The following is a 16295-nucleotide window of genomic DNA, read 5'->3' on the forward strand; positions in this document are numbered from 1 at the left end:
TTCCTGACACAAATAAGGAAGCACATCTTTAGTACAAGATAGATATAATCAAAGATAATGAACTGATATTGGTAGGAAATTTTAACATGGTTCAGGTGCCACTCATTCGTAGGCACCACCCGGATGCATACATAAACAGTGGCATCTTCCAGTTGCTTATAAAATGGTTCACAAAGTTAGGATTGCTCGATATATAGAGAATATCAGAAAAGAAATTCAAATTTTTCTCCTGTGGTCACGAGACATAATCATGAACTGATATAGTGAGGCATAGATTCTTTGAATAAAATTAAAATATATACATTTTATATAGGCCTGATCACAGTTTCAGATCATGCCAATATGAAATTGCCATGTGGGGGTTAGAGCCACAAAGAGAGGCTCATGGCCGTTTGATTCTGCTATCTTGAAAGATAGAATATATGAAACAGACCCCAGAGAACAGATTATGGAATACTTCTTGCTAAATCTAAATGGGGCTGTCTCAGTACATCATATCTAGGATGCCTACAAGACCCTCAAAATGTGAAAGTGCATAGCTGTAAAAGCAAATAAGAAGCATAATTGGATGTTAACCAAAAATAGTTTGGAAAATATTTTTGTGAAAGCTGAACATCAACTTGGTGATACAGGTTTCCTCCAATCATAAAGAATCATGACAGCTTTGAAGGACATGTAGATTTACCTATGTAACTCTCAGAGAGAGTACAATTTACATGTAAACAGCATTTGTATCCGAAGACAAATCATTGGCTGCCACATTACGCACTAACCAAAGATCGAACAAGAATACTCAGTGTATGGAGTCCTGATGGTTCATTGACAAACATGGATCGGGGAAACAAAATGCTTTCACCACACTCTTACATAGCTTAAACCTGGGATATGTACTTGACTACCAAAATATAGCTAACTTTAAAGACTTAAAACTGCATACTGCATGCGAAATTGTTTTAGTAGAATCACTATTCAAATCCAGAGGGCCACAACAGCTGTTTTTTTTATAATAAACAATTCTGCTCACTTTTAGACCCGCAGCTGACTGAAACATACAATTTATTTCCGGACATTACATTGCCACATTGACAATGAGTGAAGTAAATAGTGCTTCTCCATAAATCTGGTAAACCAAAGTAACACTGTGCCTCATACAGACCAATCTCCTTATTAAATGTCGACAAATAGAATGAAATCCCTTAGTGCCTTCTCTCATACACTCCGATTATATAACAGACACATTTTGGATAATACAAGACACGTCTCCACCTAATCCGAATACCGTAATTAAAGGAAAATACTAATGAGAGTATACACTAGACACTGAAAATGCCCTTTGTCCTCATTGAGTAGCCTTTCCAGCAACTGATGCTGAATAGGGTAGGACAGGCTCTGAACTGCAAAAATACATTTTAGATGGATATTCAGAGCCAACAGCAATTGTAATGGTAGTCCATTGCTGTGAAGACTGATATCTTATTTTCTCCTCATCTAGGAGACCAAGGCAAGTCAGTTGGCTCTCCCACCTTCTTTTTGCCATAGCAGATTCAGGCAGTGAAGGGAATGATAATCAGTAGGATCTCTCACAAAATATATTAAGTTAAGGAAAACTTGGAGATTATTACTAAAAGTGCTATACGTAATGTAGGATTTTGGAATTGTCTATGACTTACAGGTTAATTTAAAAAATCTGAAATTTTAAGTGTAAGGCCAAATCCAGGTACTTGAGAGACTGGTGACACTCTTCCTCCTCTGTGGGTAAACGATAAACAATCATAACAAAAATTTGGGAGTATTCATTACCCAGGTGATTTAGAGTTTATAGAAATCAAACTATCCTCCTCTGTGGAGATGTTCAAAAAGACCTTCAAAGAAGGGAAACCCTTATTTATCTAATGCCAGGCAGGCCTGGGATACATTGTGGCTTCATATACAACACCGGCCAAGCATAGTGTATGTATCAGATTTAATACAACCACTTATATAAATTTATGACTCGTTATTGAAAGATGCAAGGATAACATTTTCATCTTCATTCAATTGAGTGCACCACAACCGAACTTTGGCACAAAGCGGGACCCATTAAGTAAAGTGGAAAGCTTGGTAAAAGTGATACATGCCGCTTAACGAAATATCAATAATTATACCCAATTGCAGATAGCTGATGCTGGAAGGGATGTGGGATAGGAGATGCCCTACACATGTGGAGGACGTGCCCTGTCCTGTAGATGTATTGGAAGGAGGTTCCGCGTCACATTAGTATGATAATAGGATTTTTAATACTGTATAACCACTGAGTGCTTGAGGGTCAAGGTTAGACCACCGGCAAATTGGTGGTCCGACCACGACCCACGACAGTAATGCGCCAAGGTCGGACCCCCGACACCGCCAGGTTGCCACCAGTCGACAGCCTGGCGGCCTCACCGGTTATAACCTGCCAGGGCACCGCTGCTTGCATCGCTGCCCTGTATATTACGAGTCCCCTTTCCACCAGCCTTAACATTGCGGTATCCCCGCCATGCAAAGGCTGGCGGAAAGGGGGTGCTGAGGCCCCCTTGGACGGCCCCGTCACGCTTTCCACTGCCCGCCACATTTGCGCCGCCTCAATTACGAGCCGGAGTCAATGTTAAGGTCCTGTTCACTGCAGGGCCGGCGGTGAACTCCTAATAGGGCCGTCGGTGTTCTGGCTGCCGCCCACCAAACTCATAATGAGGGCATTAGTATTATTGTTGGGAACGTGCCTAACATCATTGAGAAAGCTGTTGAGAAATGAGTGGGCTCTTATAATCCACAAGCTACCAGTAGCAAATCAAGGAAAAGGCAGTGACACCAACCAACAATATTTGGCCAAGACAGTTATGGACTATAATGACAATATAAAAACTGATGCAACACCTGCAAAATAAAAGGCAAAGATGAAGTGTGACCTGGAAACCGTTAAATTATAAAGCGCTTCACCGAATGTGGCCGGTCTGTCTATTTCCAAACTAACTAAAGTTTCAATTCTGTTAAGGAGACGGGGCACGGATTATCTCACCCGCCTAAGACATTCAGATCCCTTCCCTTAAGAATACCTCTTTCAAAAATGTATTGACACTTGTTTTGAAGTATAGGAATTTTGATTTCCATTTTTAGGTCGAGCCTAGGCAGCGTGCAAGAGCTTTCTCTCGACATGTTGTAATCTACATCTGTGGCTTGCACCATGCCTTTCTCACACCTATCACTTTAATTTGTTCCTTGCCCTGCCTCTTAAAATTCCCTGGATTTTGTAGGTAAATGATTTACGTTTGTCCCGCCTCGAGGCTGCTTTGTTACCGCCTTGGAGACTGACTGTTACATGGATTATTGCACGATCTGTCATATACCCGGTCATTTAATCGGCCCAGTACTTTTTTTTTTAGATCGAGCGACGAACACTTTGACCTGTTGTTAGTATTGTAGGCTTTTAACCACGCCCATCTCATGCCTATTACTTTCACTCGTTCGAGGGCTTGCTCATCAGAATTCTCTTGATATCATTGGTAAATGCTTCACGTGTGTCCTGCTTGAGGCTGTTTTGTCACACCTTGCATACTGCCTTTGTGAAATGGATAATTGCACGACTGCCGATATAATTCAGCATTTGTGAACTATTTTTTTTCTCGTTGCATGGTGGTCATGGCACACACAGCGCGAACAGGCACCACAGCATGAACCTGTTGTATAAACCCTTCATGTGTATTCAGAATATTTTGTACGGATACAATGTACTCTTAACTTTGCTTCCACCCTTGTTAAAATAAGATAAGCCTCTTTATTCAGTATATTTTTTATGCTGTCGCGCCTCCTGTATACCACCCTTCGGGGGCCTCGAGCCCGTTATTGAGGTCCAGAAAATAAACAAAAAATAGTGCCTGCGGTCTGGCTCCCTGGTGTTTATTCCGTCCTAGCTTGGCGGATTGAGTTTCCTGTCCCTTCAGCTGACGCATAGCATACCATAACTCAATATAACACAACATTGCATAGCATAACATAACACCACAACATAGCATAACATAACACAATATAGCATAACATAACACGACATAGAATAGCATAACACAATCTAAGAACATAGCATGGTATAATTTACCACGATCTGACACGACATAGCATAGATTAACATAACACAACATAGCGTAACACAATATAGCACAGCATAGAACAGCATAACAAAACAACATAACACAACATAGCATAACATAACACAACATAGGACAACATAACGTAGCATAACATAACAAAACATATAACAGCATAGTATAACTTAGCATAGCGTAACATAACAAAGCATAGCATAACATATCACAATATAGCATAACACAACACAACATAGCATAGCGTAACATAACAGCATAACATAACACAATATAACATAACACAACATAGCATAGCGTAACGTAACACAACATAGCATAGCGTAATTTAACAACATAGTATAACGTTACACAACATAACACAGCATAGCATACACAACATAGCATAACATAACACAACACAACATAGCATAGCATGGCATACATCAAATTAGCATAGCATAACACAACATAGCATAACATAGCATAAGTTTAGTTTAATTTTATGGTTTTATAGATTGCATAGCTACCCTGGTGCATCCCAGCGCTAAGGTATGTGAAGGACTCCTGAGAAAAAATTAGGACAGAGGATTTGCTAACACAAATCCATTACATAACACTACATAGCATAACACGACATAGCAAAACATACATAACATAGCACAATACAATATAGTATAGCATAACACAAAATAACATAACACAATATAGCATAGCATAACACAACATTGTATAACACAAAATAGAATAGCATCACACAGCATAACAACACAGTATAGCATAACACAATATAACACAACATAGCATAACGTAACACAACGTAGCATAACAGAATACAACATAGCATAAAATAACAACATAGCATCACATAACACAACATAGCATAGTGTAACATAACGCAATATAGCGTAACATAACACAATATAGCATAACATAGCATTGCATAACATAACACTATATAACACAACATAGCATAGCATAACAGAACATGATATAACACAGCGTAGCATAACATAACACAATATAGCATAGCATAACACATAGCATAGCATAACATAAAACATAGCGTAGCATAACACAGTGTAACACTTTATAACACAGCACAGGACGACAAAGCCTACCAGATCACAACATAAGACAACATAGCCTATCATAGCATAAAACAACATAGAAACACATAGTATATCATAACACAACATAGCATTACATAACACTACATAGTATAACATAACACAAAGTAAGACAACATAGCCTGTCATAGCACAACATACAACATAGCATAACATAACACAACATATATCATAGCATAACATAAGACAGCATAGCATAAAACAACATAGCATAGTATAATATAACACAACATAACCCACATAAGTCCACACCCAACCACATGCTTCCACTCCATTCCAAACCAAAACACATGGGTAAAAAACATTGTCATTTGCAACGCCTATAGCTCTAACTCTAGCAAACGCGAGACGGATTGCATTGCAAATGCTTGTTTCTTTTGCCTCGCCTCTTCGCGCTACATAGCCATATCTTTCTTCCTCTTCCTTGTTTTGGGCATGCCGCTGTTTCTTTGTGGTATCTGTGCGCAAACGCTGCAAGCTGAAGGGGGGGGGGGGGGCATTTTTTATTTCTGTAATCCTTTTTTTAACAGGGTCATGTTCCCCAAACTCGATCAGAGTGCATTACATGAAGATGTGAAGTTTCATATAGCGTGAACTCAATCTGAGGAGCGCTTTACATGAGTACCACGCACATACACGTTTGGCAGTTGAAAAATATACAAACTGGAGCATTTAAAACAGAAAAAAAAACACAGAAATCCTCAAAGCGGCTCTCCCATCACAGCAGATGAGCCAATACTACAATATTCACTACACTTAGGAACTCACCCCTCACCCGGGGCATTTCTTTTTCAAAACATGATTGCCCATAACTCAGCCTGTGGTGGTCCTATGACAATGGAACCACCACCAAACCAATCAGCACGACACACTCTTTCAATCTAGGTCATCTCTGGGAACCCACACTAGGTTGGGGTGACCCCCAAAATAGTAACCTCTCCCACCATTCAATGTCTTTTCAAGCTCTCTCATAGCTGTAACTTTTGTTTTACAGCTGGGAGCAGTTTGTCTTTTAAGGGCCTTGTTTGTCATAGTATTGCAGTAGGTCTGGTAGGCCTGACAATGTGTGAGGCACAACTCCCTCTAAGGGTTACATGTATGGTTACACTGCATTACTTTCTGCCATTCTGTTTTCATGTGGTTATGCCCCTTAGGGACTGACTATATGGTTACATGACCATGTTTCTTACAAATGCTATTTTTATTGTGGTGTTCTGTAGGGGCTGTTCTGAGCATTATAGTCAAGCTACTACAATATTTGCTGCACTCGGAAACTTGCCCCATAATGCTTTGTGGGGCATTCCTTTTGCAAAACATTTTTGCCCAAAACTCACTGTGTGGTGGTCCTACACTCTTCTGTCTAGCCCATTTCTTGGTCCCTATACTAGGTTGGAGGGACCCCAATATAGTAACCTCTCCCACCATTCAATGTCTTTCTAAGCTTTCTCATGGCTGAAACTTGTTTTACAGCTGGGAGTAGTTTGTGTTTTAAGGGCCTTGTTTGTAATAATATTGCAGTAGGCTTGCTAGGCCTGAAAATGTGTAAGGCAGTATGCCCAGTAGGGGCTACATATATGGTTACACTGCATTACTTTCTGCCATTCTGTTTTCATGTCATTATGCCCTCTTGGGGCTGACTGTATGGTTTCATTACCATGTTTCTTACAAATGCTATACTTATTATGCTGTCCTCTAGGGGCTGTTCCGAGCATTGCAAACAATATTTGCTGCTCTTGGAAAATCAAATTTTTGCCCATAATGCACCGTGTGGAGGTCCTAGGACAATGGGGCCACCATCAAAATGTTCAGCACAACACATTCTTGTTGTCTAGACCATCTCTGGGTGCCCACACTAGGTTGGTGTCCCCAAAATAATAACCCCTCCCACCAGTCAGTGTCTTTTTAAGTTCTATCATGCCTGGAACTTTTGTTTTACAGCTGGGATTAGTTGGTGTTTTAGGGGCCTTGTTTGTAATATTATTCTAATAGGTCTGCTAGGCCTCAAAATGTGTAATACACTACACCCTGTTGGGGCTAAATATATGGTTACACTACATTACGTTCTGCCATTCTGTTTTCATGTGGTTATTCTCACTAGGGGTTGACTATATGGTTACATGACCATGTTTCTTACAAATGTTATTTTTATAGTGGTGCCCTCTAGGGGCTGTTCTGAGCATTAGACCAGATACTGCATTATTCGTTGCACTTGGAAACTCGTACCATAATGCTTTGCTTTTACAAAACCTTTTTGCCCTGAACTAGCAGTACGACGTGATCTTCCTGTCTAGGTCATAACAGGGTCTCCACACTAGGTTGGGAGGGACCCCAAAATAATAATATAAAAATATATAATAAATAATGACATTTTTTTTTTTACGCATATAGAGGAAGAAGGTAAATGGAAATCCTTTAGTTATATGCAGGGCCACTGGAATTATGTGGCAGAGAGGACCAAATTATGCGGCAGGGTTGACCAATTTATGTGGCAAGAAAAGTCCAGGTATGCATTCACAACGGCAATAGCTCTAACTCAACAAATGCAAGACCTGTTGGATTGCAAATGCTTGTTTGATTTTGATAGGAGTGGAACAAAACCAGGATTATTAATGAGGATACAGTTTGTCTTAATGAGAATAGCTGGTTCGAACGATATAAGAGAAAGTGCTTCTTTTCTTGAGGATTGTTATAATTGACCAGTTATGACTGATTAGTTATTAGACTGTGGCTGCTTTTATAGAGATCCATAGGACATTTTGTTCTCAAATGAAATGTTATTTTGATTGACTGCTGAGTTAAAACAAATGAAGAGGCATGCATAATTCTTGCCTCTCTGTCCTTACTAAAATTGAACATTTTCTTCTTGTTTGCTAAAAAAGGATTTATTCTTCTTCCCTGCTGTGCTGTGGCTCTGTTTTCGTGAAAATATTTTTCTTTTGGGTTCAAGTTTTGGTTGGGGCAAACAAAGGCCCTCAGGCTTTGTTAGGGTTCACAATTCTAACCTTTGGGGGCTAATTCTTGCATCCAGTAATGATGGCTGCAACAGAAAAAAGTTCTATTGCAGCCAGCTAACAGTCTCAAGCCTGCGGACTCAGCTTTGGGTCTGCAACTCTAAATTGGATGATTGGAGAAAAAGTTCAGTCATCCAATAGGATTTATTTTCTAAATTGAGTCAGTGAACTTAGTTTAGCGTATAGTTTGAATGCTGAAACTCCAAACATTATTTTTTAACTGTTAAAAGCCTACCCCACACATTTTTGCCACAACTCTAGTTTCTTAAAAACTACTGAGTAAATGTATCCCAATCCAAACACAGGTACTCAAGTAAAGGTCTAGTTTCAAATCTGATAGAAGTTCATGTTAAGTTGGGTGCAATCCCGTTAAGTGATTTTTTTCCCTACATCAACATAAAGAGTACTGGGTGAATTTAAATGGGAAATGCAGCTTTTTTCCAACCTCAGACATATTTTCATGAGATCTATCATGCCAAACCTAACAAAGATTTCCCTTTTGTTTGAAAAGTTTCATTCAGATTAACGATAAAGTAATCAAAAAAATTGCAAATAGCTTTTTAAAGGAAACTCTACTCACCTTTTTACTATCTCCCAGGCGTGAGACTGGAAACTTTTCAGCAGTACCTCCATGTGCTGGAAGGTGGCGCCTCACAGCTCCACTCTGACAGTAGTCTGTGGGGCCGATAAAGGCACCAAAAGCGCGTGCGGACATCAGTTTCTTTCTTTCCGGGAACCCAACATGAATCCGGAGCTCTCTTCTTCATCTCTCAGACAATTTCCTCAAAACATTTTGAAATTCAACAGTGTGCAAGGGAATGTCACCCCTAAAAACAACAGGTTTCAAGCTCTTTAAGGAATGTTGCAAACAGATGTCTGTGACGGATCCCCCCCATCTGGTGTTCCTGTAATGCGAGGGTTTGTGCCAGTACTCTAAGGCTCGCAGTGACTGTTAGTTGATTAACTCGAAGCCCATTGGGGGACCACAAGGCAAAACACTACATCACAAAGCATAAGAACAATCCGTGATGGTACCAGTCTAAGTTGTGGTCCAGGTCATAAACCTGGTCCTGTTCTTGCTGTAGAACTCGACAAAACTGTTCCAAAGGCCAGTCTTCATCAAGATTGTCCAGTAAGTCCAACAATAAACATTGAAGGTGAAATATTGTCACTCGCATTTACATGAAAAGCGGGGATGGCACAATAGCTCTCAATATTGCTTCTAGAGTTTGTTGACTTCACAGCTGATCCTGTAACTGGTTCCGGCTCAACCAGAGTTTTTGGGGCATTCTCTGACGATCCGAATCTTTGTTGGCTCCTTCTGGTGAGCAGTCTAGCCCAAATGTGCCAAAAGGCCCTCCCTCTGGACTACTGCCAGTGGATTCAACCTTAGTGGTATAGGGACCCTTCCAGCCCATAATGTGGCCTACGGCTTCAGGTCTGACCCCGCCTCTGGTGCCACTGCCCACACTGGTTCCTGGGACTTCAACATTAGTGCTGAATCCATCGACTCCGGATGAAGAGATACCTATTGTATTCTCTGACTCAGAATTGGCGCTGGTCTAACCTCGTGAAGCTGCACCTGCTTGTTGTTGAGGCGCTGCTTTCCCCACTTGATTTGCCACCTCCACAATGGAGAACACACACCTTGCACTGTCTTTTCACACAAACTCAGCAACAGGTTTTTAAAAATATTTGTTTAACACAAACTTCATTGCATTATGTTGAGGCATGACCACACTTTGTTCTGAACACTGACAGGTTTGCATTTCTGCAATATATAATAAAACTTGATTGTTCGGTCCTGGCGGTGTTATAGCAGGTAATCATTTATAAATACAATTAGTAAACAGTGAACTTCAAACCCTCCCAGCTGCCCTAGCCCAAATGCCACATCTGCCAATTCTGAAGACCTATATGTGTACTGATACAAGAGGAAGGTAAAGGGTGGTATTCAATGTGAGACGGTGTGTGGGAGACACTGATCCCGCACATAAGGAGGGAGAGAGGTTCAAGTCTTTTATCATCTATTCAACTTAAAGATTTTATTGTGTAAAATCTTGAATTGACCAATGTTGTTGGTGGCTATCAAAACACCTCACCCTTCTCAGGAGGTTTACTTGGTACATATAAAATTTGACTAATCTGGTGCTACTTCCTGTGCTTGAAACTCTTCTAAAAGAACATCCCATTCTAGGGAGGTGGGTTTCCTGCGGAGTCCTAGATATTCCTTGAGACGCAGAGCACAGTTTTCTGCAAAACCCCAATGTGTCACTTCTTCCTTCCATGTTTGTAACTGTCATTGATTCCTTTTGTTGTGTGATAAACTGCTTTGCTAACAATAAAGATAAGTTGGCGAAGCGCTGTATTACCTTGGAACCTTTCAGTCGGGGATGAAGACAGACTAGACACTGTACAAATGTGTTCCATGGATCCAACCTGGAAGTGGAGAATATAATTTCGCAAGCTTATGTGGTGTTAGGTATACTCTGTGTAGGATAGAGAACTGGATAAGTTTTCATCTGGAATTACGGGAGACCTGTTTAGGATATTCTAATATTCGTCCCCATTCTTCGTCTTGTATTTCGCGAATGAGGTCTGTTTCTCAAGTGTGCTTCATTGAATTTAGTGGTGCCCTTACATGCACTCGGAGTCTGCGGTGAGATTGAAGCAATTCATGTATTACGGGTGCTCTCCCGTCTGGAGCCCAATATTGCTGAATGTATCAAATTATGCAGGCATGAGTTAAAAATAGTGTCTCAGGAAGACTGTTTGATTGCCCAAAATTCACATGTGACAATAGAACTCCATCCTGGAACAATATTTCCAACGTCAACATCCCCTCCCGCTCCCACAGGTCCAGACGTCATTTTGTAAGTGTCCTGGAGGGTGTAGGAAGAACACAGAAAATAATGTTTAGTGCATATGGCACAGTGCACACTGTGTATCTCAGTGCTAGTTCCTAATATGCTAGGGCTACCTAGAGTAGGGGATTGCATGCATGTGGAGTAGTTACTCCAGGGCACAACAACCTGTATAGAAGACCCCGAGCAATCTGTGATTGTGAATATCTTATTTCCGTTAAATTGTGGCCTGCTAGCCAATACGCCAGCCATTGACATGTCGGGCTGAGTTGCAGTTTAGTAAGATCTACTCTGCATCGCCCATTACCCCAGGCGAGATCTCCTAGCAGCATGTTTAACAAATGAAATACCTTAGCTGGCACCATACCCATGAGGTTAACAAAGTAGTGCAGGAGGCGGGACAGCATTACCATTTTTGCCAGAGCCAATAGACAAGCGACTGATAAAGGCAGTGTAATCTAAAAGGCGCTTTGTGATTTAACTGAGTTAATCGACCTCACAAGGTTCCCCTCAATGAGGTCCTTGGTGTCCCGATAGACATTTATACTTAGGTATTGAAAGGTGTAGAAAGTGACTGGTAAATTCATGCCACCAAATTGCAGCGTTGGGCCAGTAGCGTTAGCATTAAAGTAAAAAGCACAGGACTTTTCTATATTTATGGAAAGGCCTGATTGTGACCCTAATGTTGACAGATAAAGGAGTATATTTTGCAGTCTGATTCTTAGGTCTTGAAGGTATAGGTGCATATGATCTGCGTACAAAGACACAGAGTGCATGCATCTCCTCCCCCAGCAGTATACCCCATCCCACTGATTCCTGTTGGACATGTTGTGCTAGCGGTTCTAGCGCCAGAACAAATAAGTGGCGATAGTGGGCAGCCCCTTCTGGTTCCTTGTGCATTTTTATGTGTGTCAGAAACAGATTGTCCTGTTCTAACTTTGGCAGTAGGGCCCGTGTACAAAAGGGCAACCCATTTTATATAAGACAGCGGAATACCAAAGTGGGGTAATGCTGCCATCATATAGTCACACCCATAACATTTTGAAAGCTTGTCATACAACCAGTGAAACACAACCTGCTAATGGGTGTTGTCCGTGAGATGCAGGCATAATGTGGAAAAGCCAGCAAATATTCAGGGAGGTGTTGCACCGAGGTGGGAAGCCAGTTAAACAGAGGCAATTGTTAATTTGCCAGGTCTCCCGCACAAACATGGTTACCTATTTTAAAGGTACATAAAGAAAAATCCCAAGCTCCTGGAGCCTTTGATGGGAATATATGCTGACTGTTCTGATCTTTGAAGAGGCAAACATCAATTTCTGTATACACAGTTAGGGCTTCCTCGGTTGATATTCTGATTTTTTTAAATGTATTGAGCCTTTCCTAGAATGTATCACTAACCGCATTTCCGGGACTCTCCTACTTCAGTGGGTACCCATTTAACTTATTGAGCATGCTGCCTTTTGTTGTCAGATCCAGAATGTAAATAACCTTGGTGGTTACTTGGATAAGTACATAATGACATCACTATGTTGGTCAGACCAGATCTTTATTTCAAGCAATGGATTTTGGTTTAAGAGGCTAGGCAATGGATTCCTCACAGGTTTAAACCCAGTAGACTGGGAGAAGGCCAAATGAAATGGGAAATCATTTGAGATCTCCTATGTGTCTCACACTGCGAAATTAGCAGAATTAAAATCCATCTAAAATATATCACATTAGTTTTGACGGTTTACCACATTAGATATGTTAGTTTGTATGTTTCATGTGGTTCCTCTTGTTGAATCTTGTTAGCTATGCTTTGGAGTTTTTTTCTCAAGGCGATGTAGATCAGAGGAAAGAAAATAGTGCAAAAAGTGCTTTCTCTTTAAGATGCTGAAGTTGTAACTGTTTTCTGGTGTTTTTATATACATTTATATTTTGTGATTTGTACTTTCATTGTACATTAGATTTATCTATTTCATTTGTTTTAATAGACTGTTATCTGAATCATTAATAAACATATTTGGTTCCTTAAAATGTATCCTATCTGTTAATTAAAAGAAGTTATTCAGTTCCTCAGGTATTTACTGTTTATATCATTAAATGAGAGTCTAAAATGAAAATTTGTGATTGCTGATTTGTGAATCAAATTTTGAGGTAATGAATGTAAGCTTGGGGTAATCAAACATTTTCTCATGTCATTTAATTCCACTGCGACAGCTAGTAGAGAAGGGTTTTGTATCAAAGCTGAGAGAATTATGATCCTATCAGCTATGAAGGTGGAAAATAGACATCAGTCTCTGCTTGCTCTTGTTCCGTTTATTGCCTGATCAGCATCTGAATGATACTCTGCCCCGCTGAGAATTCCGCCTGTTCTGTCATTGAAGCTTATAATTTCCTTGTGCTCTAAACGTATTCAGAGAAAAGGGCCTTTTAAGATTGGGTTTGAAAATTTAGAACATAAACCGTAGCCGGTCAGAAGACTCAAGCAGTTATTCCTTAGTGGGTCCGGTATGACCCAGCATACCCCCTCTGCTGTTTTTCTGATCAACAGAGACAGATGAGACATATTTCCCTGTGTTTGGTGATGTATGTCTCAGGATCTTTAGATGGTCTATTTTGAGTGGATGTTTGTATGTGTGCATGTGCCCCTGCAAATTTAACCCACTAAAAACTTTTCAGGCCTTGTCATATCAAGGTTGGCAATTAGAATGTAGCAATTTTTAGTGGCCATGTATTATTTCTGTCATATCCTAAATCAGTTAAACTGTGTATTGCTTGTGCCATACAACTGTTCAGAACTTGGTTGTGGAGACCTGAAGTTCTTAGATCCATCAAGGCAAAGATGTCTATGAATGTAATCCCAAAATGTAGATTTCCCATTGGTAGTGATAGTATCAGTAAGCTATCCAAAGTAGGTCATGTGACATACACTATTTTGAGTTACAAAACTACAAAGTTGCTTCCCAGACTTCTGAGCATCAAGATTATTATTTCTAAATATGATCTCTCAGGAGCCTGCCTAAAACCAAGGTTTTCAACTCTTGCCCACAATACAGGGTCTCATGGTAGGATTGCAGTCTGCATTTTATTACAGTAATTGTTCAAGACATATGCTCTTGTACAGTTGGAAATATCAACAATTACTGAGTTATTCTCTGACAAACCCAAAGCTCTAAGCTATTTTCGACCCACGCCTCTAGAAGAAATACGAATTTTATTAATTCAACCCCTTTCACACTTTGAAATTTGTGTTTTTAAATTATTTAGGTCAAGCAGATTCAGGCTTGTTAGCTTCAAGACCTACAACACTACATGTTGCTGTGTTTGCAAGCAGTTTTTCAATTGAACTCCGACCCAGGAAACCACAAATGATAACATAGAGAAGGTCACATCATGCCAGATGGGCAGAGATGAATCACCATCACTACATTGCCCCGGTCACCATAATAATGTTTCATAATAATGCACTCCATCTTTACTGATGGTTCTTGAGAGGAACCCACACGATTGGTCAGTTCTTTCATAGTGCTACATTTTACATTAATGGATCCTCTAGCAGTTGAGCTTCACCAGGGTCCAAGAGCCCCTTCATCCCACTCCCCCCTCTTCTTAGGCAACAGGAGTAGAATTCCCTGCTTAGGCAACAAGACCATGTTAAGATTTCTAAGGGAAGAGAATAACACATTAAATATCCAATCCATTGCAGATGTATTGGATGCAAAACTCCTAATGATAACCCCCACTTAACTTCACACACCCCTCCCAAGGACCACCACGCAGTTTTGTATTAAACTCTCCTAGCACTTATGCTCCTTCTAGGCTGGAACTGCATTTACGTTCTTTTTTCAAGCTAATTTCTAAGTATCTTTTCCGATATGCATCCCATAAATTCTCATTAATCTAGGATAGTAGGTTTAACAGCAGTGTTACTTTGGCAGCCGTTTTCATATAGCTAATGCCTGTTTATAACATTTTTGTTTTGCTGTGCCATGCTGACCGAAGCACTCCTCTAAATTTTCACAGGCTGTGATTTGAACAAATCAAAACTGTACAACAATGTTCCGGAACAGTCTGAAGATGCTTTTAACTGGTGGGAAGTCCAACCGTAAAAGTCGCTCCAGTGGTAAGTTATTTTACAAAAACATAATCCTCCATATTGTGTTTTCTACCCAGATACCATAATTGCTTTTATCTTGGCCGCTTGTCATGGAGGACAATAGGGTAAATCCTCCCAGTAGGCTTAAACTAGTTTTAATATTGTTTTTGACATGGATATAACTTGACCCCCGCAAATTCACCTGGAGCATGTCAGACTTACTTGCTACACTCATTCTTGTCACACTAGAGGGCTGCTATTCGCTCCTACTCCACCATTGTTTCTTGTAAAGCATGATAGGCACAGTAGAGAACTTTTCTCAGTTTTTGTAGATATGTCTACATCAAGACAGTGTTTCTAATTTGCCTTGGTCCAGTCAAATTATAGCATTTTATGTTTCTCTTTGTGGCTAAGCTGTTATTCTGCCATTTGAGCTATAAGACCATAGTAACCTAGTCTACTGCACCATGTAGCTAGTTGCTTAAATATGATCTTTAGATCAGTCATAGACTAAGATCGTGTTTAAATGTATAAATATCATTAGTCGGACAGCCAAATATATTAGATATTGCCTTCTTCTAACACTTGATTACTAAAGCTGAGACATGTTTTTAATCTATGTTTTTATGATTTCTGATACAAGGTACCTTTTATTGAGTGTTTGACGTCTAACATAGTTTTAATAAGCATTGGCTTTGTCACCAGGTGCACCAAATTATTTAGCTTTATCAAACTTTTCCATTGAGATACCTTGATTAAGGGAGGAATGCTTTGAGATTCTTATAGATTACAGTTTTTCAGTAAGACATCAAAACTCGTTTGGGTATTTCACCTTGGTTTTCTTTTACAGTCATTTGTTTGACGTTCTGAAATTGAAAAGGAATGTAACAAAGGTGTTGTGGGAACTGAGCAAAACAACTCAAGCTATTTACCATTCAGCTTTAACTAATTCACTTGAGAATGCAATGTTTTCATACAAATACAACAGATCTATAGAAACATGTAAAGGTTAGGATGCCTTTTGAATGAAGAGACTTGATTACTGTCTCCCCCTACTACCGCTTTGACACAGTTTGAGAACCCATGTCACAGTAACTCTGTTATCTTTCACCCATCTACAG

At 40.0% G+C, this 16295-nt stretch overlaps 1 protein-coding gene across 8 annotated transcripts in view; it reads left to right on the forward strand.

Moving 5' to 3' along the window:
* TANC2 (tetratricopeptide repeat, ankyrin repeat and coiled-coil containing 2) overlaps positions 1-16295 on the forward strand; it is a 1999198-nt gene that overhangs the window by 554013 nt on the left and 1428890 nt on the right. For all 8 annotated transcript variants that reach the window (XM_069238000.1, XM_069237998.1, XM_069238005.1 and 5 more), the window contains one exon: positions 15102-15201. In XM_069238000.1, coding sequence (XP_069094101.1) covers positions 15135-15201 — 67 coding nt within the window. In that variant the 5' untranslated portion in view covers positions 15102-15134. The remainder of the gene's footprint in view (positions 1-15101; positions 15202-16295) is intronic.

This window comes from Pleurodeles waltl, chromosome 6 (genome assembly GCF_031143425.1).
Source record: "Pleurodeles waltl isolate 20211129_DDA chromosome 6, aPleWal1.hap1.20221129, whole genome shotgun sequence".
Lineage (NCBI taxonomy): Eukaryota > Metazoa > Chordata > Amphibia > Caudata > Salamandridae > Pleurodeles > Pleurodeles waltl.